Source organism: Quercus lobata, chromosome 8, assembly GCF_001633185.2.
Source record: "Quercus lobata isolate SW786 chromosome 8, ValleyOak3.0 Primary Assembly, whole genome shotgun sequence".
NCBI classification, from domain to species: Eukaryota; Viridiplantae; Streptophyta; class Magnoliopsida; order Fagales; family Fagaceae; genus Quercus; species Quercus lobata.
In genome coordinates this window covers 10,117,757-10,141,805 of record NC_044911.1, presented here as the reverse complement: position 1 = coordinate 10,141,805, position 24,049 = coordinate 10,117,757, and the positions used below count along the sequence as shown (strand labels likewise).

At 32.6% G+C, this 24,049-nt stretch overlaps 3 protein-coding genes across 6 annotated transcripts; 1 reads left to right on the top strand and 2 right to left on the bottom strand.

Annotated features, from left to right (window-relative positions):
• Positions 1 to 147: 147 nt before the first annotated feature.
• On the bottom strand, positions 148 to 4,185 carry LOC115958505 (reactive Intermediate Deaminase A, chloroplastic-like). The gene is made up of 6 exons (XM_031076916.1): positions 3,913 to 4,185; positions 2,225 to 2,340; positions 1,887 to 1,931; positions 1,464 to 1,537; positions 1,322 to 1,371; positions 148 to 708 (listed from the first exon to the last, which is right to left on the bottom strand). Exons 1-6 carry the CDS (start codon positions 4,085 to 4,087, stop codon positions 614 to 616), a joined length of 555 nt encoding a protein of 184 aa, XP_030932776.1. The 5' UTR covers positions 4,088 to 4,185; the 3' UTR covers positions 148 to 613.
• A 2,117-nt stretch (positions 4,186 to 6,302) lies between these two features.
• On the bottom strand, positions 6,303 to 9,568 carry LOC115957577 (NEP1-interacting protein-like 1). Its single transcript, XM_031075860.1, has 5 exons — positions 9,135 to 9,568; positions 7,946 to 8,103; positions 7,740 to 7,823; positions 7,482 to 7,646; positions 6,303 to 6,690 (listed from the first exon to the last, which is right to left on the bottom strand). Exons 1-5 carry the CDS (start codon positions 9,319 to 9,321, stop codon positions 6,547 to 6,549), a joined length of 738 nt encoding a protein of 245 aa, XP_030931720.1. The 5' UTR covers positions 9,322 to 9,568; the 3' UTR covers positions 6,303 to 6,546.
• A 7,801-nt stretch (positions 9,569 to 17,369) lies between these two features.
• Positions 17,370 to 22,472, top strand: LOC115957640 (serine/arginine-rich splicing factor SR45a-like). 4 transcript variants are annotated; one of them, XM_031075934.1, is made up of 6 exons: positions 17,370 to 17,475; positions 18,666 to 18,977; positions 19,108 to 19,240; positions 19,884 to 21,001; positions 21,107 to 21,340; positions 22,095 to 22,472. In XM_031075934.1, exons 4-6 carry the CDS (start codon positions 19,917 to 19,919, stop codon positions 22,231 to 22,233), a joined length of 1,458 nt encoding a protein of 485 aa, XP_030931794.1. In that variant the 5' UTR covers positions 17,370 to 17,475; positions 18,666 to 18,977; positions 19,108 to 19,240; positions 19,884 to 19,916; the 3' UTR covers positions 22,234 to 22,472. The 4 variants fall into 4 exon arrangements, with proteins under 4 accessions (XP_030931794.1, XP_030931793.1, XP_030931795.1 ...); XM_031075933.1 differs by having other exon boundaries at positions 18,666 to 19,240; XM_031075935.1 differs by lacking the exons at positions 18,666 to 18,977; positions 19,108 to 19,240 and having other exon boundaries at positions 21,110 to 21,340.
• The last annotated feature ends 1,577 nt before the right edge of the window (positions 22,473 to 24,049 follow it).

The following is a 24,049-nucleotide window of genomic DNA, read 5'->3' as shown; positions in this document are numbered from 1 at the left end:
AGAAGATGCCCAGCTCGCCCCTAGCACAATTCTAAAAAGGGTTAAAGAACAACAAAACAGGCTGAAAAAAAAATAAATAAATAAAAAATTCAGATTAGGGGCAGCTCTTACCCCTCTAAATTCAGCCATAATAACACATCAACAATGTAAACAATGCCTGCACGTTTATTGGACATTTCAGTCATGCTAAAACACATGATCTGCTCACTGGCATTTAATGGCCACACAAGCCTTTAAATTTGGCTATTGAAGATTGTAATTCATAACTCATTTGCCTGCATGGCACTAATTGTGCTTGCCTGGACTAGAGTATATAATATTGGACAGCATAACTATCTTCTTATTTCAATTTTAAAGCATCCAATCACCAGCAAAACCAAGGCAAATAAACTTCGGGTAAACCAAATGCATCCATTAAATTTCCTCTAACAAGGAAACTACATCTAGGCATCCTTGTGTTGGTTGATGCTGTCTAATTAGTTTTCAAATTTGATTATGGTAGTTTCTTATGATAACAACAACATCCACATGCCAAACTCCAAAAATTGGAGAAACGCCTCCCATCTTATTAACTGAGCTTTGTGAAGAGGCAAATTCCGAGCATGAATGTAGTTTATATTGCAGCAATGCACTCAATTTCAATCTTGGCATCCAATGGTAATGCTGCTACCTGGTATGTTGAACGTGCAGGGGCAGGTGAAGGAAAGTCTGCATAACAAACCATTTAAGCAGGTGTGATGACGGGGAGATTTAGCAACTTTTCCAGTTGTATCACCATATGCAATATAATGAACTTAGTAATGCTATAGATTCTTTAGTGAAGCAACATACCAAATCAGGTCACCTCTCCTCAAGAAATGTAGATTATACATTACATCAAAAATTAAATTTAGAAGAGTTCATCTTAAACAGCATAAGCAGAGAGATAACAAATTTTTGGCCAAAAGGCATGTCTAGCTTGAAAGCTATCCATACTTGCTAGTTGCTACCATAAACTCATAGCACCTACTACAAATCTGGCACAAGAAATAAGATTTATGCTGAGCCCTGAAGCAGATAAGCTTTCACACCTACCAAATTGATAACTAGTGAGTGGATTACACTCCACTTTGTTAAATTAGTGTCATCTTTCTATGAGCAGGAGTCACAACTATCAATTAAAACCTAGAAAACTCAGGATTTCATGATCTATAATGTTCAAATTTTTATCTGGTTCAACACAACATGCATAGTGCAAAGATGGTGGACTGGGTAGTTGTATGCATTCCTAATAAAAGTTTTAAATTGACATCGAAACATCTAGTTTGATTATAGAACTCACATTTAGCATAAATCTCATTCACTTTCTTGAAGTCTTTAAGGTCAGCTAACCTGCAGCAAACAATGATAGGTAAACTTATTTGTTTTGCAACATTCAATTTCTAAAATCAAGGCAACAGAGCAAAGAATTGAGGAATTCATACATAATTGTTGTCTTAACTACTGCAGCATAACTCGCACCACCAGCTTTAAGTATTTCCCCCATATTTTTGAGAACCTACAATTTTCCATTGGCCTGAGTAAGTAAAAAACAGCTGGCTTTGCAATTTGGAAATAAGAGCCATCAATTGCACATCTTTTGCCTAGCTAAATGTCACCAAGAGAACTTAACCACATTTATGACAAACAAAAAATTTCCATGATGGTTGAGTTAAGGGGAAAAGAAAAAAAAAAAAATATATATATATATATATATATAGACACACATGGGAAAGAGACCAAGAATTACAATATTCTGCTGAACATGCAAATACATTGAAATCTAATAAGGTAACAGCCAGAGAGGTGAAGTTATGTAGATGTATCCTAAAAACATTATAAGAAAGTGTACATGTCATTTACTTTACCTGCTCAGTTTGATCTTCCACAGAATCTGAGATGAACTTTCCAGTCTGTATGCATGTAGAAATCACATGTCATCAGTACAGTTACCCAAAACACTTTTTTTTTTTAATTGGTAAGGTTATACACGCACCCACTAGGTCATGAACCCATGACCTTGCCTCGACCTTGCTCTTACAAGGGGAAGAGGTGCCACTTGAGGTAGAGCCCATTGGCACTACTTGTGTGCATTGGCACATATCAGCAGTATAATTTCCAAGGCACATGCAAGTGCACATGTAAACCCACAAGAAAAATTAAGATAGGAAGTGATAAGCAAGACTGTCATGGTGACACAACAAACCTCTGGAACAAGTCCAAGAACACCGGACACAAAGAGAAAGTTGTTGGCTTTTGTGGCCTGAGAATATGGTCCCAAGGCAGCAGGAGCCTTTTCTGTTTGAACAGCTTCCTTTATACCTACAATCAGGACAAACATAAGCACACACGTTCAGGAATTTGTGAAACTTAATATTTGGTAATAAAAAGCAAATAAAAATGACAAACATGGCAAACAATTTTCAAACTATTATCAAGGAATTTGATGTCATTCGTTTAGTAATTAGTTTAAACAAGAAAATTTATCATATGTGCTTGTGAGCCACCCGAAAAGATCACCAGCAAGCAACCCTTCTCTTTTAAATGAGGAAGCTAAGACAGTGGCCATACCATACACATGTTATATTGGTAAGAGAAGATGCTAGAATGCCAAATTCTGTTCAGAACAGTTTATTGGATTTCTTAGGTATTTTAATAAATCATAAAGGCAAAATGCATTTTCTTGCTTGAGCTTTTCTCTATAGCCACAAATATAATTCACGTTAGTTCTTCACTTCTTCTTCCATTGTGTTTGGCTAATTGCAAAATGAACACAAATCAATAAAAACTGAGAAACAAATATTCTGAGGTAGTTCAGTCAGTTGCATATGTTCGTGGTGGTGGTTGTAAATCTAATCACACTTCAGCGATTATGAAAATATTGGTGTAACAGAAAATAAATCTTGTTCTCCTCAAAGCATTGATTCAACTCAAGTCTCGGAGTTCCATTGTGTGTACCAACTCCCAACTTTGAGATAAAAAAGGTAACACGAAGTCCATTGAAGATTAACTCCTTCTAAATTCCAACTCTGAAATCAAACTAAGAATTGTCTAAGGTACCCTAAGAATTCAAAAATTACTTCTGTTGCTCAAAATTTACCTAAAAATTCACCATAAATACTACAATGTCACATGACTTGTCCACTTCTTAGCCCAGAACTAAAACTATGATTAAGATCCAAATAAACTTTCAAACTCACATTCACATAAAAATGAATCAAATAACAAAACCATTCCAATTTTAACAAGATCACCAAACCTTAGAATCAGAACTAACCTACAAAATGACAACACCTGTCATTTTAACCCACAAAATGACAACAACTGTCATTTTAACCCATGTTTGATACTCCCACCCACCATGACCTGAATTTTTTTGATAATTCAATAGTTGGGGATGAGGGGATTTGAACCCTGAACATCGCCGTTGGAAACACCAAGTGTGAAGACCTTATTTACAAACCAAACATCATTAAGAAGCAAGCATTCCACACATCAAAAACCCAAGTGCCAATTCACAGGTGGTACAATTTTGAAACCCACCCCACAGCCCAAAACAATTTTCTTTATAACCACCAAAGTGCAAACTCACCACTACAAATGGTTCTATCAATTAACAAATAGCAGCCATTTTCATAAAATGTATACAAAAAAAAGCACATTTTATGAATTGATTATTCATTGTAATGAGTCACAATCCTAACTTTATTGAATAGGCCCATAACAAGTGACAAGGAGAAACAAACAGTCTAGTCCTACAGTGTTATACTCCTAATATTGAATTAGAACCATTCATCAATGTGTGTGAAATACTAGAAATGTGAAGTGGAATCATTCAAATTCACTGGGAGAAATGAAAAGGGTTTAAAGGAAAAAGAATTAGAGAGAGCTCACGAGAATCGGTGGAAATGGCAAAGCAAGCGAAGGGCAGAGAGCGCTTAGGGGAGCGCCACAAAGCGGTGCTAGCGACGGAGGCGAAGCCTGCGCCGGCGGCTAAAGGAGCCCTGGTTCGCAGTGCGCGCATGTCCACCGCCGGCACGTTGAAAGACCTAACTGCACACCACGCCATCTCTGTCTCTCACTTGCTGACTTTGCTGTCTCACTCTTCTTTCGTCTTATTGGAACTTAGAAACTCTCACCTTTTTCTTTTTTTTTCTTTTCTTCTCTCTAGACTCTAGTTACTAGGTATTTGTCCTGTCTTTTCTGTTCTTTTCTTTAAATTTTTTTTTTTTTAGTCTTCTGTTTTTTTTTTCCTTAAAATTTTTTTTATAACAATTTTTTTTTCCTTAATTTTTTTTTTTTTGAGAAACTTTTTTTCCTTAATTTGGTCGAAGGGGAAACGAAAATAAAAGAAATTATGTTGTGAGAAATTATAGTTAGCTTTCTTAAAGCATGATAGATACTTTTTGGAATCCAGTAATGGTATTGATAGGAGAATAATAGGTGTGTTTGGATATTGTTTATTTTGCTGAAACTGAAAACTTATTGTTGAAAGTACTACAGATAATAGTAATAGTTAGTTGAAATAGTACGGCAAGACCCAAGAATAATACCAAAAAGTATAGTGGAGACCATGAATAATAGCAAAAATAAGATGAATAGTAAAATAATTTAAATTTTTTATTAGTATCCAAATACACATTTTAGAATAATGTTTTTGAATAAGAGATTTAATTTTTTTTTTTTTTTTTGAGGTAATAGATAGAAAGATTTGGATTTGAATTACACATATACTAAATAAATTAATTATTTATTTGGTCTAATAATAAAAATTAATGATCATGAAACAAATGCTTTAGGTTCAAATCATATCATCTCAAAATATATATATTTTTTTAAATCACTTCACATTGAAATTAATCAATGTACTAATTCGTTACTTTCAACATGATTTGATCAGTACCAAAAATTTTATAAACTAATATCCAATTAAGATAATGATGATTTTTATTTTTAATTTTCATGAACTTGCAAATGTTTTTTCCCCATAGTACAGCAGGATTCATGAATAGTATCAAAAAGTGCAGTTGAGTCCATGAATAATATTAAAAATAAGATGAATAGTAAAATAATTTTAATTTTTTATTAGTATCCAAACACACATTTTAGAAGAATGTTTTGAATAAAAGATTTGGATTTGAATTACACATATACTAAATAAATCAATTATTTATTTGGTCTAATAATAAAAATTAATCATCATGAAACAAATGCTTTAGGTTCAAATCATATCATCTCCAAAAAAAAAAAAAAAAAATTTAAATCACTTCACATTGAAATTAATCAGTGTACTAATTCGTTACTTTCAACATGATTTAATCAGTACCAAAAATTTTATAAATTAATATCCAATTAAGATAATGATGATTTTTATTTTTTAATTTTCATGAACTTGCAAATGTTTTTTCCCCCTTTTAGATTGGGAGTAGGGGGTTGGTGGAAGGGCCAATTAGACGAGCTAGCAAGACCATGTTCCAATTTTTTAACCACGTATTATCAAGGCTGATTTTGAGTGGGACAATAAGGACGTAGAGTTTAGGTTTTGTTTAATTCCATTTAGGGATGTTTGGTACACATAAATTAGGCTGCATTGTGTTGTTAGATTCCTAGAGTTTGTGATCCACAGAATCGCATTCTAGCAATATAAGATTACGGTATTTAATGATTTGAAACTTAATGATAATTTGACCTTTATGGTAATTTTATATTACCATAAAATTTGTACAAATAAACAAGATATTGATTATTGATAATTTTTTTTTTTGATAAATTGATTATTGATAATTGATACCAAATCGAATTCATTAAGAATATAAAGCCCACTTAGCTTTAGTATATTTTTTAATAGAATATTGTCACATTGTGTACCAAAAAATTGAATCCTGTTCATATTCTACTACTCTAATAGTTGTGAAGCATTTAGGTGACCTTTTTAGCAATAAAGGAAATAGTAAATACAGAACTTGGCAAAATAGCATTAAGCCACCATCGCATGAGCTCTTCCGTCTCCCCATAGGCCAAGGGAGTTATCCCAGTAATGTTTTTAACTTTTTCCTTGGTTTTCTCTCTATCCACAAGGTCGGTTTAGTTGAACTTATTTTCACTGTAAAAGAGAATTTACAGCTTCGTAAAACATAATCTTTTCTAAAATATAATTATATTTTTACACAATAAATATAATTAACTACTAAATAACCTATAAAGAAAAAAAAAAATCCTCTAAAACTGTAACTCTTTTTTCTGTTTTGTTGCAATTGTGGTTAGTATTAGACTGGCTCGATGTGTGAATCAACCCAATCTCTCCTCATAAAATTGTATCACCATGCACACTAAGCATTACCACATTTCAATGGGTGCACTACATCCAAAAGCCACTTATAATTTACAAGGAACCATCTCAAAAGACCCACAAATCCTTGCATTGTGTAAAGGCAAAAAAACTATTTAAAAAATAAGTAGGCAAAAAAGTAAACAATTGCCATACACACACCAATGAGCTTTGTGATTTGGTGACATGAAGTGGATAATTTATAATCCATTCTTGTCATCACATACATGTTCTCTACACATTGGACAATTGCCTTGTCGGGTTAGCCACTCGTCTATGCAGTATAGATGAAAGAGGTGCCCACAGTTGGGAAGTCTTCTTACTGAGTCTTCATCCCCGAAATCCTGCAAGTACCAACATCGACCATTGTCTTTATGTAGTAACAATCAATTTTTTTATATTGACTGTCCAAGATTCTTTTTTTTTTTTTTTTTTTTTTTGAAAAATCCAAAACTCCAAATTGATAGAATAATAGGTTGATTCCTTTATGTTGTCTAATGCTCCAAAATTATTGGTCAAATGAGTATTCGAGACAACCTACTTGCTATTCACCAAGAGCTAGAAAATTTTCTGATACTCTTATATGATAACATGTGTTAAATTTGTGTTTGAAGCCCTCTTTCGATTTTTTATTTTTTATTTTGATAAACCACATTTAAAATGCATATTTGAGGGTTAGTTTTAAATTAAACTTGAAGAACTTCGAAATAAAGCCAGAAAGTTTAAGACTAATTCAAATTGAATCTTATATTTTTATTGTTAATTTGATATTGAATCTAGACTTTTAAATTTTTATCAATTTAATCCCCCACAAGTTTGTAAATTAATCTAAAAAATTCTAGCATTTAATCTGATGTGATTTTGAATTTCCAATGCTCAATTTGAAACTAAAAAATTTGTAAGGTTTAATTTATACAATCTTCTCATCCAAAAAAAAAAAAATTGCAACAATTTTAATTGTTTAATTTGAAACTTTTAAAACTATAGGATTAATTTTAACTTGTAATTAGTTTTCTTTTCTTCTAACTTCTTCTCAAAAAAAAAAACTTTTCTTAAACACATGCTGACTTAGGATATTATAAAATATGAAGAAAAAAAAGGATATTATAAAAATTTTGTGCTCAGTACTGCTTACCTGTAAGCAAATGGAGCAACAGAATTCAAGACATGGTTTGTTCATCTTGCTAGAATGAAACTTGTGTATTGAAAGCTTCTGAATGCAGTTCTTGGATAACCCTTTACCTCCACTAATGTCATAGATATCTGAAACTTCTCTATAACTTGGTTCAATAGTCCTAACCTGCTCAATACATTTGACATTATGTGAACAAAAATTTAACACCATTAACTCAAATGACTAAACTTATTGGAGTACCAATAGAGATATACTTACTTGCCATTGATAGGCTTTTAGCACTGCAGGACATACCCATTCTATAAAGACCTTACCATTGATTAAACTACCTAGGAGGGCACCCTGTCGAAATTGATAAAATTGTTACTACTTCGACAATTGAAATGACATCAAGCACCCTTAACAAGGACATAAATCACATGTCGCACTGCAAAATATTGCATAGTAAATATAGCATTATGTACCTTGGACAGCGGCTCACAATCAGTTGCTGCTGGTGGTTCCAGTAATTGAATGGCTGCAATGGCACCTGTCACAGCTCCTATTCCTGCCCCATTTAAAAATCCAGTTTCTGTGGTTTGGCCTTTGATTGCTCCAATAAATATTCCCACTACAGCCCCACCTACCGATCCATCAAAAGCATATGATTTTTTAATTATGAGTATATGTAGATATCACTTATTGCTGAAAATTAAAAATTTATTGCTAAAAATATTGTAGCAAAATAATTTTTAAATGTGTGAATAGTACCATAAAACCCAATTTTAAAGTTATATTTGCTGAATTCCGTACTTGCGGGTCCCGTAAACAATGCATGGGATCCACAGTAAAAACACAGACATCAACTTCAACGCAAATGCATTGCTATCTAAACCCAGCCAAAATCGATAGAATTAGAGTATGTTTGGATATCGCTTATTTTGTTAAAACTGAAAAATTATTACTAAAAGTACTGTAAATAAAAATAAAAATTAGTTAAAATAGTACAATGAAACTTATAAATAGTGCCAAAAAGTACAGTAAGGCTTATGAATAATAGCAAAAATAAGATAAATAGTGAAATAATTTAAATTTTTCATCCATGCCCAAACGCACAATTAATAAAAATAATGTCTGTATGACTCTTAATTAGTATTCCAATTTCCATATTGCAACAGTGAATTTAATTCTCCATGGAACAAGCTTAAATATTATATGTTGATAATTTCCTATAAATTAATTTAAGCATAGCATTATGTTTGCTAATGACACAATTGGAAGGATTGTTTCCGTAAGTTACATGATAATAATATTGCACCATGAATCTTTAAAGTGATAGCAATCGAGTAGCTAAAACCTAAAAGATTGGGTGCAAGATGATTGATTGATGGAGTTTAAAGGTAGAGTTGTATGCTTATGTTCACTGGGTTAGTGTGGTCCCTTAGCACAAAGCCCAGTCCATGAGACAACCACTACTCTAATAAAATTGCTCCATGAATCTTCGAAGTGATAGCAATGGAGTAGCCAAACGAGTGGGTGCATGATTATTGATGAAGCCTAAAAGTAGAGATGTATGCTTATGTTCAATGGGTTTTAGTGTGGTTCCTTAGCACAAAGCCAAGTCAATGAGACAAGCACTAATATAGTAAAACAAAGTAGCAAAAGGAAACGAACCCAATGCAAGAATACATGTGAATGCAGCAAAAACTATTCTCTTCATCACTCTGGTGACAAACTCAGTTCTGAAACCACCAATTGCAGCCGAAGCCCACAAAGAAACAGCCTCTTCTGACCTGAACGCCACCTTTGTTATCCCAGAAAACCACCCCTTCATTGTTGGAAAGAAGCTCAATAGTGCCATGTGTTTTGAGCAAGTAGAAAAACGCCAAGAGCTTAACCTTTGAGTGAAGCAAGATAACTAGCTAGCATTTAAAAGGTAAGGAACTCAATAGAGCATTTAAGAGGGTGAGAGCTCAGGCCCACCCAACACCTGTTGGTCCACAAAATTGAGGCACCAGAGGTCCAGAGCTTCTCATAGGACTTTTGAGAGCAAATGGACTACTAGTCTACTATACAATAATCGAAAAAAACTTGGGGACACCTTTGAGTTAAGCAATAGATCAGTCACGTACATTTTATAGACACACAATCACACATTAGTCACAGTGTTTGGAAATGATAGTTGGTACCATAAACATTCCCTTATAAGAATCCTTGGAGGATTGACTAATTCATTAGCATAGCAAGTATCAAAGAACTGGTATTAGGTTGTTTTCGGGGTAGTTGAACATAAAGGATCACAAGCTAATTAAGTTCATATCAAATCATGTGGGTATGCTATACCTGTCAGATGAATAGAAGATGATCGATGTTGTATACTTATATTTGTATTTACAATGAAGCCTTCAATTCATTCACTATAAAAATTATTATGACTAATTACTTACTAAATTAAGTTAGTATTGCATGTACCAAAACGTGTATCATTAAGTTTTTTTTTCTTTTTTTTGGGGGGGGGGGGGGGGTAGTTGATGGGTCTTATCGAGCTAAGCTCATATTAAATCATGTCTATTCGTCTCAAATACAAATCAAGTAATGTTGTAATTAATGTATATGGAACTGGCCAATGTCATCCATGACTTTATATATATATATATATATATATATGGCGCCGTTTTAACATGTTGGTTCGAAACTAATGTGGAATGTAGAACAACTCACGAAGGATCTATTATTCCTTGGAACTATTTGTTGACCTTTTACTATTTTGGAGCATTTGGCTCAATAGAAATAAGGTGGTTTTTAAAAATTTACATGTTAATCATAAATTTGCTAGAGAAGTTAAACATCTTGCCACTAAGTATTCGTTTTGTGCTGTTCGATCTAGAATAAGAAATAACAAACAATTGGTTAGAGCGAAATGGTCCAAGTTTGAGAAAGGGTGGTGCAAGCTTAATATAGACGGCTTTTCCTTAGGCAACCCTAGATTAGCCACTGGTGAGAGACTTATCCAAGATCAAAGAGGCCTTTGAATATCGGGGTTCACCCAACCATAGGTGTAGTTATTAATGTTGATGTTGAGCTTTAGGCCTTGAGGGAGGGCCTCAAATTACGTTTAGAGCTAAACTTGCCAATGGTGGAAGTTGAAATAGATGCTAATGTAGGAGTTGATCACTTGATTGGCTTGGTAATTCTGCTAGCAACAATTTACACAATGCATCACCTATCAAGGACTACAGGACCACGTAGAAATGATATCTCAGGTGAAGATCATGAAACACAGTTTTCATGAGACAAAACAGTGTGCAAATGTGCTCGCAAGAAAAGGTCATTTATCCAGTAAGATCTTGATATATTTAATAGTCCTCTAGTAGACATTTGCTGCTTGTTTTATTATGACAATATTGGTATGTATTATAAGAGGCTGTCTTAACTTTGGATTATTTAATTAATATATATTAATCCTCTGTTTATACAACCAAAAAATAAAAAAATTGTAAGGTTTATTGTGTGTTATATATGCATTTATAGCGAAGCCTTTACATAAACTGTTATAGAAAATTCGTAAGAATTCTTTGTAAGGCTATTTTCTTAAGAAACAATATTATCACATTTACCCACACTAGTTACCTAGATAGTAGTCTCAATTATCTAAAACGTGACGTAAATCCAAAAGTTCTAGATTCAATTTTCCATATTATTAGTTTATTGGATTTCCAAAGTATCTCGTGCACAAATAGTGAAATAATTTGATTAAAAGCTAAAGATTTTATTTCTTTATATGAAGAACAATAATTTCACTTTTGAAATTACTACATGCTCAAATAATAGAAATTGCTTAGTTCACTATTCACGTTTGAAAGGGTTCAACTGAACACTCATAAATGGTTCACAACTTCACATCTAGTTCTCATTAGTATAATTAGTGTAATTTGGTTTATGGTTAGTGTGTGGATCAGTGGATGCTTTTGGCAGGAGAAAAACATTAGATCTTAGCCAAAAGGCCGAGAAAGGTATTAAATGCTTTTGACAAGAGTGAGTGTTCTCAAATGGCTAACTTTATGATGTATGAGTTCCCTCCTATAAGTCCTAATGTTTTTTTTTATTATTATTATCGAGTAGGATAACTCTGACTCTGTTTCTAAGCGGTTCATAAAGATGTTTTTTTTTTTTTTTTAACAAAGTAGAATTTATACTCTAACTTAATCTAAGTGTATATACGTGTGAAACTCCTTCCTAAAAACTCGAACTCCAGTCTTTTTCCTTCACACTTCATAAGCATTTATACTTGCAAAGAAACTACTACATTAAGAGTACGCGGTGACCGGTCTATAAAGATCTTAATCTTTAATATATGTGTCCATTTACCACCTCGAAATTGATAAAAATTTAATAAAGCTTGTGTTCACGTGCAGGTTTTTAGAATAGGTAGCCCCTTCTTCCCAGATGATGACGGTCTCTGAGTGAGAGCTTTCAGCCAAAAGAGACAAAACATTTTAATGCAACAGGACATGGTCACCCACCCCTACTCAACTCGTGGGTTGTTTTCGTACCTCAGAGAGAGAAGCAAGCAATGGGCACCAATTGCAGGCAAACAAAATAAAAACTGAATAAACAAAACCAGGTGCTAGAATGGTGGTTAATGCTTCTGTGGGCTGGGAATTTTGAAAGATATGGGCATTGTGTTGATAGAGAGCATGTGGTGCTTTAATTTGCATTAAATGGAGCTTGATATTTGTTGCTTTGTTTGAGATTTTGGCATTCTTGGGCATTTCTCCTCCACTCCTTTGATATTTTACCAAAACAAATTGGTGTACAATTCAGTCAGTGACATTTTGCTTTTAAAATTATTTATGACTGTTGCTTCAAGTTTCAATTCATACATACTTTTTAATCGGATTGAGATCATTTGTAAATATACTTAGATTCATGGGCAATTGCTTTCATTAACTAAGCTTAAAAGTTTTTTTTTTTTTTTTTTTAAATTCCACATAATCTCAATCCTTTTAAACCAAGCATGTTAAGTAACCTAAGGGGTTGGTAGTGTTACTATAATGCCTATGAGATTCAAAAGTTTTTGGGTTTAAATTTCTTAATTAGCATATCATTATAATTCCAATTCCCAAAGAATTTGGCATTGTAATTATCCAATATATATAAGACAGAGATTACATGATCGATACATATAAAAGAATGCTCATACAACAAAAAATTAGTGAGAAATCACTTAACATTTGAAAACCATGATGTATCTATTCTACTCTACTCTTTTCTTTTCTTTTCTTTTCTTTTCTTTTCTTTCTTCTTCTTCTTCTTCTTTTTTTTTTTTTTTTTAATGAATTAAGATCACTGTGTAATATCTAGGATATTTCATGGTGTACCATTACCCCTCAATCTTCTATCTTATTTTTACCTTTATTTTATTTAAAAAAATTAATTCAAAAATTGAGATTGAAAGTTTTTTTTTTAACTTTCAATTTCGGCTATTAAGAATAATTGCATTACACTTGATCTTAATCAGTTTAACACTCATAGCAGTTGTTACTTGTTAGAAAATCCTTAATCGGTCCTTTAAAACTGGATAAAATACAAAATACATAAGGATTTTCATTTTATAAAATAAATAAAAATAAAAATAAAAGAAGCAAAAAGAGCCTTTACATCTGGTCCTCCATTCCTTTAGCAAATTTTAAAATATTGCTATAGTATCATCTATTTTTAGATGATACTCAACAAATATCTCAAAAAAAAAAAAAAAAGATGAGACTTAACCAATGTATTCTTTCTTTACCTTTTTTTTTTTTTTTTTCTCTCTCTCACTCAGTCTCCCTCTTAAACAAGCAAAATCCTTTTTTTTTTCTTTTTTATGTCAATCTCAAACATGCACGACTTGTGTTTGGTGCAAAATATATATTAATTTTTTTAGAAGAAAAAAAAAGTTATTTTAATGGATGTATTGTAAAATAAGAAATATAATGTAAGGTATGTTGAAAAAAATGATTATATAAAACAAATAAAGTGACATTTAACAAGGGCGGCGCAATGTATAATTGAGGGTGGTCCTGAACTTGGAAAATAATAAATTTTATACCTTAAAAAAATGAATTCTAAATTAATATAGGTTGTTGACCACCCTAAAAAAAAAAAACTTAAACATCTTAAATAAAATTTGCCCATTAAAAATAAAATTTGACCTCTTCAAAATTTTGGCCCATTGAAGATTGAGCCAAAAAATTGCAAGTAATACTATGCTTACAATATTTCCTCAACACTTTCACAACAAATTTTAAGTGGTTGATTATACCGGTAGGCAAAAAAAAAATTTAGTGATATGTAAATTAGAACTAGTAATAATTGCCAATTAGGACTTGTTATAAAAATATTGTGAACGTAACATTTCTCAAAAATTGTTCAAACAAACAAATGAGTCTAAAAGCCCAAATCAAATGTTTAATTATGATATTTTAAATTTTGTTTTCAAAATGCATATTTTGAAATTGCTATTTTTTAAACAAAAAATTGCATATTTTCCAATAGTTAGTCGGTTAGTGCCTGCTTTAGTCTTTAGTTTAATTTATTGGATTTATGTGATAAGTCTTGTACATACATGCACTAAAATAATACCTCAATACTTTATTGAACATGATTAATGTAATGGTTTAATGCCTAAGTTGAACATGTTGAATGAACTTATAGTTTACTCTTTATTTTTTTTGTTAGCACTATTGACAAAATTCTTATAAGGAAATCACTTTTATTGCAAAATTTATCTTCTAAGAAAAATTCGTATTCACTTGAATAATCTTCTTTTATATCATAGGCTATGAGAAAAAGGTCTCATTTTTTCATCCTAATTATCAAGAGGGAAAAAAGCATATTTACAAAGATGTTCTTGTCAACCTCTTAGCCATGATTTCCCTAAAAAAGAAATTAGTGGAGCATTGCATTTATTCAATCCTGATTAATTTAAAGAATACAAAAATATTGGTTGGAACACATCATAAAAAAGGATGATGCATTTTGTTTATATTGTTACTTATTTAGTCAAGATGTTGGTAATTGAAATGGAGATCAATAGTTTAATAATTATTTGGTTGTGTATATTGAAAAAGATGTAACTGATAACATTAGTAATGAAATTATCATACAACAATTTCAAAATATAAAAAACTCATACAAAGAATTTTTAAAACTTTATAATGTATTTGCAACTTTTTTTATCAATATATTCAAATTTTATTTTTATTAAATTTTGTTTAATTTAAGTTATTAATGATCGCCCTAAACAAAATTTCTAGGGCCAACATTTTATAGAGAAAAAATGTTTTTTTTTTTCTTTATAAGAGATGGGAATGGTCTTACAGAATATTAATTTGCAGACAAAGTTTGGTTTTGTCACAAAAATTCTGGAACAGATGACACCACAGTAGTTTGTTTTTTTTTTTTTTTTTGGACAAAAATGAGCCCATAATAATTGTTATCCATAGTTTTTTTTTTTTTTTTTTTTTTGGGAGAAAATTGTCGTTGTCCATAGTTGATTGATGAATGTCCATTCAAAACACTTATCATTATAGACTAGTGAACCGCATAACAATGCTTGTCTTTCACGTGCCATTTTTACAATTCTCTTTTCTTCTTCCTTTTTCCCTTTTTGGGCCTGTAAGCCAGCCCATATTTTTGTTTATCTTTTTAAATGGCCCAAATCCTCCTATTACCTTAAAGCCCACAAGGCACCGACCCAAAGCAAAAGCTTATTAAACCGAACGGGATGCACCTCTCTCTCTCTCTCTCATTACTAATTTCACACTATAATTTTTTGGTAAACTCTTTGAAAATTTTAATAAATAATTATTACAATCTAAATTAATTTCTCAAATTTAATTTATATTTTTATGTCAGGAACTTAATTAAATATATATTTTTTTAGAGTTACTTCAACTAGATAATTAAACACAAAGTTGTGGCTTAATAAAATTTTTGTCATGTTGATGGATTTCAAATGTTCATGAATGTAGTTCAAAGATAATGTCTCAATTCTCAAATTGACAATGGATTGTTAGTGTGCATTTAGTTTTTTAAGTTTGAATTGGTCATTTTAATCTAATAATTTTTTTCCCAAAATTTTTTTTGTTTTTTTTTTAGTTTGAAAACTATTATTATAAACAACTTTGCTGAAAATTATCTTACTAGTATAAACTGGTTGTTTTTAGTGATTTTTAAGTAGATTTACCTAACTTAGTGAGTCCTTAAAGGGCTAAAATTATTTTAAGAAAAGTTATTGAGCTAAAATGACAAATTTCACACTTCAATGACTGAAATGATTTTTGCGTAAAGTTATTGAACTAAAATGACAAGCTTTAGACTTAAAGAGCCTTTGGGTAAAATTAGCCGGTGTAAATTATTTTTTTATCAAATTATTTTTTTAAGTTATATTTTGAAATTCTTTTGAGGCATAAATGTGGCAGTGCCACTGCCTTCAAATTGTATAAGCCATCCTAATAATTTTTTGACTAAAATGAATTTTACACCCTATAACTTTGGGTCCTTTCTAAAATTGTCACTATGAAAACTTGTCATTTATGCCCTTGATTTTGATTTCAAATTTCAATATAATCCTTTTGTCTCACTCCAAATGACATTGTCCCCCCCCCCCTCCTCCCCCACACACAAAAAAAAGGAAAAAGGTTTTTTTAAAGAATAATTTTGAAAAATAAAAATTTTATTAATTAAAAAAATTGAGTTCCTTGTGGAAGAAACTACGTCAACTACCCATCAAATCCATCACAAAGCTATTTTAAAGAAACTTGAAAATGTAACATATTTTTAACTAATTTGACTGAATTTTAATTAAAATCATGATCACTATACAAGTATAAATTTTTGTGAGATGGAAGGGGATAAAGGCTAGGATTCAAGTTTTTAGAAAAGAGTTTCGTACACATTTACTTAGATTCAGTTAAAGTAATATTTCTATCTTAGATATATATAAAATAAAAATTTAAAAAAATAAAACACACACACACACAATTTTAAGGAGTTAAAAAAGGCAAGATACCTAAATAGTTTCAAAATAGTGCCAATATTAGTATATTACAGAATTATTATTCAAGTTTTGCCCCAAAAATCCATTTAGTTGACCATGATCCATAGCAATAAGCCAACAACCCATGCCAACATCCATAACTAAATACCATTTGACTGACTTTTTTTCATTAATTTTTATGTCAATGAAGCGCTTGATGAGCATGGTCTCACGAATTATCCTAAGCACCCAAATTTATCTATTTAACTTCATTCTTAGCAAATGAAAATTATTTTTGGCTTAAAATGACATCGTCTTTTGTTATCCAAGAAAAAGAAAAAGACATCGGCTTTGGCAGGTTAGTGTCACATTGCTAACAAATAAAGTATTGATATTGATGTAATATTCAAGGGAATAAATTGCAATTTTCATGTTAAAGATTGATTTAAAAATGATCCCAAATTTAAAATGTGTAAAGTACACTTTAGACTAATTTGTTTTGTCAATAGCCCTATAAATATGTATATAGAAAAGAATAAATTACATTTTAAACTCAGTATTTGTGATAGTTTCAAATCAAACCCTATAATTTTAAAATTTGTAAGTAAAGCCTAAAAGTCAAACATCCCAAATCAAATTTAAAATTGATATGATTTTAAAAGTATAATGTTCTATTTAAAACTATGAAAATAAAAATTTTAATTTGTAACCTCTTAAAATCTTTAAACTTCAAGGCTTTATTTTGAAATTTTTGAAACAATAAGGTCGAATTTAAAATTATCCCTAAAATGTAGGGTTGAAAATGTAATTTTCCCAAAAAAAATAATAATAAAAACACATCTCTCTCCCTGTCTTATTTTCTTTTCTCTTTATATTCTGTATTTTTATTTTCGCTGAAACCATTAACGACCATTGTGAAAATAGAAAAACAATTTCTAATAGAATTGCCGAAGGAAAAACTTTCACCTCAAAAAAGAAAAAGAAAAATCAAAGGTAATCTCTCTCTGGAGTTTAATGCAAAATACCTGTTTCTTGAATTCTTTTTGTCTTTTTTTTTTTTTTGTCTGATGCAAAACCCAGTTTTTTTCTGGAGTTTGATGGTTACGCACGTAGTTTGTTTTCGTTAAAGTAAAATTTAAAAATTAGTTCCAATTCCATTACAGAGGAATAATACCATTTTCAAGTATTGGCCTCTATGTGTTTGTGTTTGTGTTTGTGCGTGTGTCTGTGTTCTATTTATATATGGGTTTAATTTGAATTTGAAAGTTTAATCGGAAAACACAAAAGGGTCGTAGTGCATTTTTATAATTTTTTGTAAAAATCAAAACTTTAAAATGGTTCATCAATGCCCATGAACTGTAAATTGAAGGTTATGCTTCAGTTGGGCAAAGCAATAATCATTTAGGAATTATGATATCATTAGTTTTTATGACAGAAACACAGACCTACATACATGCATATGTGAATGAGATTGTTATGGCTTGTGTTTACAAGTTTCTGAGACCTTAATGCGTGTGTATTTGTATGCAATTGGTTATGAATGGGTTTTCCTTTTATTATGGAGAAAGGTTGCCTAAGTTATCGAGTTAGAATACTATTTTGAAAAGTTGGGTGTCGAAAACTAGCCTGTAAGAAGGATGTGTTATTGTTATATCAATTAAAAAAAATTAATGGGTCATGAACGTGTAGGTGTAGCCTTCGCTGAAGTTATATTGAAAGAATGTAGAGTTATGGTTTAAAGGAATGTGGTGAGAGAGTTAAGCATGGTAATAAAGAAGCTTAAGTATATATGAATAAGTTTGGCCAATGAGCTCTAGCTCAAATGGGGTGCTCTAGCTCAAATGGGGTGTTCTCCCCTCCTAAGAATAGGGTGGAGGATGGTCACAACCCACCTATCAATGTGCGTGTGTGTGTAAACCCATGTCTGTGCCTGTGTGCATGTGCATGTGCATGTGTGTGAATTCTTTGAGACTATAAGAGGTGTATTTAGGCAAAGTGTGATGATGCAAGGGATACCATGTTTCAATTTTGATACAAGCAATTTGAGAGTGATGAAAGGATAAAATAGGATGTTGTTGTCTTAGTGTACTTGTACTTAAAGGTGTTCCCAAACTGCAAGTTGCATCACTTTTCTAAGTTAATTTAGCTGTGTGTTTCTATATTGAGCTGTTATTGATATACAGGCGACATCTCATCTGCGAAAGCACAATGGCGACATTCTGTCGCAAAATACTGAAAATAGGCTGTAAGGTTAGAGCCACTCTTTAGGGCTTGGATTGATGCTGCTAGTTTCCCTGCTGGTATTGTGAGCTGGGAGTCATAGCACTTGCAAAGATAGTAGTACCAAGATTTGTCAGTCAAAGGGAAATCCTGCTTCCCTTTTTCTTCTGAAGGGTGTTCTGGGAAGTGGTGCTGCCTTTAACCGTGTGGGGATGCACACCCTCCTAATTGAGCCTCAACTAGAGCCATCAAGCTATGTCATTCCCATTACCACAGTATGATTACTTTAACTTGCCTTCAAGAACCTTTGATTTTATCATGGGTTTGTAGAGTTCCTAGCCCATGCTGCCTGTCATGGAACTCCAGTTTGGCATCGACATGAGTGTTTGGTGCCTCTTTTTACAGCATTTTCAGGGTCAGTGGCCATGGAGCACACTTCAACTGCTGTGAAAAGCATAATTAGTGAAGGTTCAATGAACTCCCATGATGAGAAATTTCAGTCTCCTCAGTGTGTCTGTAATAAATCTTGCATATTAAGGTATAATACAGCATATATATTTTTAACTTCTTACAAAGAGTACGCTTACTGTGAGTTGCTTTTTTGGCTTCCCTTGGGAGAAGCAGAAAGTATGAACTATTTTGAACAAGAAGTGAGGACTTGTGCTAATTAGTTTAAATTGTTGCCTGCTTGCATTTAGAAGATATTGATCTTATGAACTGATTATACAGGACTCACATACAACCTGATTTAGAGTCTGTTTGGCATCAGCTTTTAGCTTTTATGTACAGCTTTTTAAAACCTCACATTTTCCCACCTTTCCTCACTTTTTCAAAAAATTTCAATGTAGAAGTATTGTTTAGCACACTTTCAGCAGAAAGCTAGATAAGCTGCTTCCCTTGGGAGAAGCAGTCAGTATTAACTATTTTGAACAAGTTGGTAATTTGTTAATATATAATTACAAAAGTACCTTCCATATTTGTTGGTTAGTTTGTTCTCAAGAATATGTCCTGAACTCTCCATATCTCCTAATATAGGTTGCTATGATCTTCCTCTTTGATTAGGCTTGACATTGCATCAAAATATTTTGGATGATCTATGATGGATTTTGAAAACTATTTCTCTCTTTGTTTGCTCAGCTTATGTGCAATATGTATTTATTACTCTAGTTGAACTTTTGCAGGGTTCAGTTTGGTTCCCCAAGAAGGGATTTAAAATGAGTAGTCTTTACGAAAATGATGATTCTGCTTTCATTGGAGACTCAGACTGCAACTTTGCAGTTGATAAAGGAGAAAAGGTTCTAGATCATGTTGATGATAAGTTAGCAAGAAGTGATGATTTAAATGTGGATCTGAATCAGCATGGGAAACTGGGATCCCCTTCACTGCCTACAGATTTCACATGTGACATTTCAGAATCTTCTCATGGAAATCTACCAGCAGAATTTGGTCATGATGATGTTAGGAGTACAAAATTTGATTCTGATCATGAGAGGACTGAGTCTCCACTCAAGAACAACCATTACCAAGGTGAGATGGATGAATTGCATGGCAGTAATTTTCTTAACTCCCCTCAGTTTAAGGCACAAACTTTTCATAGTGAAAAGGGAACTGAAGATTCTGCTCATTCACAGGAGTCTCCTCTGAGAGCACAGGGAAATCAGGGTGAACAAATGGAGAGCGATTGTGTCTATAACGAAATAGAAGGGGAAGGCACTGATGCAGGACAGTTGCTACCTTCTCTGAGGTCACAGGGGTGCAAAAATGAACTTAAGGATGGAAAGTCACCAACTGAGAACAGAAAGCCGGACATGATCCATTCTGGTATGCAATCGCCAAAGAGAACTCCCAGACAATCTAGGTCACCTGTGATTGTAAGAGAGATGCTAGTTTCACCTGAAAGGTCTTCTGACCTACACTACTCTCCCAATGGTGATAAGACATTGTCTTCTCAACAAGGTTGTCAGGACCCATCATATTCACCTAGATCCCAAAGGCAGAAACATTCTTCACCTGAAAGGAATGGCTTGGTAGAAAGGGTTCCATCCCAGGATCATACGTCTCCTACTATGAAAACTTCTGTTTCTCCACCAGGGTTCCAGAAAGGGTCCAGGCATAAGCATGATTCTTCTCGGAAGCGCATATCTACATCACCAAAAACCAGCCACTCGCCCCCAAAGCATCGAAGGCGGGACAGATCAGTGTCAAGGTCACCCATTCGGCGAAGGGATCGCAAGAGAGATTATCGTGACAGATCTCGTTCAAGGTCCCCATATTCAAGAGATCGTTATAGATCCCCAAGGTGAATCTATATCTCCATTTATGTTTTTTTTTTTTTTTTTTTTTTTTTTGAATTAAGAAACTGAGAGTGGGGGTTTATATCATAAAGATACATTCTTTTGTTTAGCAGGAGAAGGTATTCTCCAAGGCGAAGATCTTCCCCTCCAGGGTATCATTCTCATCATCGGTCCCCTAGAAGGAGACCCTGGTCACCGCCTCGTAATAGGAAAACTGGAGTGGGGTTACCTGGCAGAAACTTATTTGTTGCAGGTTTTAGCTTTTTGACTACAGAGAGAGATTTGGAAAGAAAGTTTTCTAGGTTTGGTCATGTACGAGATGTTCGTATTGTTCGAGACAAGAGGTAAATATGCAATGCAATATTTCTATTGAAAGAATTTGTTCAGGTCTTCAGACAAGAAAATCCTTGAGGTCTTTTTCTTTTTCTAATCTCATCTGTATAATGATTTATCACTACAGACATTTCAATTTTATATAGTTGTACTGCTGGTCAATTATTGGAAGTTTAAAATCTGATTTGCTTATACCAGGTGAAGTTTTGTGCTATAGAAAGATGTTCTTTGGATAGAACAATGGGCTAATGTTCCAAACATGAACTAACAGAGATGGATGGCTTTTGGGAATGGCATTTTCGAGAAACATATGTTTTAGCCCCAAAAATTGAACTGTAATGATAGTCAAAAAGTGTGACCTGTGTGATTGGCAAATCAATGAATACAATAACATTTCTTCTTAAACATTATTGCTACTCAATTGACTGCTTCTATATGATATTTTAATTATCCAATAAAATGGAGAGCAGGTTTTCATATACCTTATTATAAACATTGAACATGTTTGTTAGTTGGAAAGTTTGTAATTGAATCTGAATGACCTGTTAGTGAATATATATGTTAATTAATCCACCTTTTGCTGTTCTAAGTGGCTATTTTAATTGAAGTGTTTAAGGAACACCTGAGCTTTTGCCTTTATGGAACTTTTCATTCTTTTCAGGAGACACTTGCAAGTATGCGGTTTAAGCTCTAATATGGATAGATTGTTTTTTCTTTTGTATTCTTCTGTGAGTTGATTTTTTGCTTCTCTTTTCAATATTTAAGGTCTGGTGATTCGCGTGGGTTTGGATTTTTATCCCTGGAGAGAGATGAAGATGCAGATGCAGCAATCAGAGCTCTTGATGAGACTGAATGGAATGGTCGGATTATCCTTGTGGAGAAATCAAAATCTTCAGGGCCTTGAAGCTTTATGTACAGGTTTATGATTAGGAGTCTAGTTATCACATTATAGTGTTGAAATCTTGTTCAAGACAGTTGAGTTTTGAATTTTATATCTTTATCTATGCTACCACAACAGTGTAGTACCAATTTTCTGAAGCAGGGTGATTTCCACCAAAAAGAAAAGATTTTGTTCTAACCAAAACACGAGTCCTTTAATGTGTCACTTGGGAGCAAGCATATAACCATTGTGCATTACTTTTTGGTTCTGTTGTTTAGTTTCTTACTATTTCTGTATTGCCTTATTCTGGCGGGTATGTTTGCAGTAGTACATTTTAGTCTGCAAAATTATTTTTGGCTGAATCAAAGGGTAAGAGGAATCCCCCAGCCATGTGGCTGCCCTATATGTTGTCACAGTAGTTTACTAACTGCTCAAGAACCAATATTTGGAGACAGATTTTTTTTTTTTTTTTGTTGGTTGTTGATAATTCAATAGTTATTAATGGGAGCTGAGAGATTTGAACTCTGGATGGCTGGATGTCTCCATTGGAACGTTAGGAGATGCGAATTGAGCTACAAGGCTCTTAAGTCTTACCATCTAAGAGGCTTATATAACAAGGTTTCTTGGATAAGTTACCTCATATAATGATTTTAGCTTAATCAAGTTTCAGTGTTTCAGGCAGTGAAAGGAAATACCTTAACTGAATTAGTGACAATGTCTCCTTTGAAGATTTGAACCCATGGCCTACCTCACACTAACCACTAGCCATGACAGTAAGTGGTAGCAATTATTTTTAGTTAACAACTAGCATGAATGTATATCCTTAAAAGTAAAAATGATCAACCCACTATGGACTTGTCTAAGGAATATCCTTAAAGTGATCAACCTACTATGGGTTCTAGTATAGATAGGCTGGAAATAAGTTATTAAATTTATGAAAGTTTATAACTAGTTAGGCTGGAACCATTAAAATTCTGGTTGGTAGATCATGTTGTCTTCAACATAGCCGTAAAGGCCCCATCTTTTGTGGCACTTGGTCTCTCTTTTGAGCCCTTTGGTATGAATTCAGGCATGTGGGACTCTTCTCTTGAGAAATAAAGCTACCAGTGAAGTAGTTAAAGGTTTTTGATTTTCAGGTGCATCGTGTGCTTTGTACATTGATTTGGTGAGACTGGCTGGACAACTAAATTATTGAACTAGAGCTGGATACTTTTTGAGTTTTGAGTGGACCCTGCAAAGGTTGTTCTGGCATGCCCGAACTTGTTTATATATACTATTTTGGTTTTCTTTTTTCTTTTGGTCGGAATGCTGGTATAATTTAACAGAACAAAATGGAGATGCAAAAGAGGAAATTTGTTCCCATTAACACTTTTACAACATATTTAATTAGAATTAGGTATGTGTTTTCAGATCCAAGTATTCATGAATCATCATGGCTCATGAGTCAACTTTCAGGTTACATAATGCTTGGTTAAATTCGTATGGATCAATACCTTGTAGGCACCATTTGTTTTAAACATTGGAACTGGTAAGTTTATAAAAAAATTATTATGGGTTTTATAAAAATAAATGAAATAAAAGAATAAAGGAACAGTTTTATTATTTATTTATTTTATATATATAAAAATAAAAATAAAAAAATCAATTGAAGAACATACATTGTATGATTCTGTTGAGAATCATCCCACCGGTGCAGTAAAGTTCAATGAATTTGAAATTTCCATCTTCATTTTTTAAAGTTTTGCTGTGTGTGGTTGTTTCATTTCATTAAGAGCAATGCTAAATTTTTCAAAAAAAGAAAGAGCAATGCTAAAGATACACACCCAAAAAAAAAACCCAT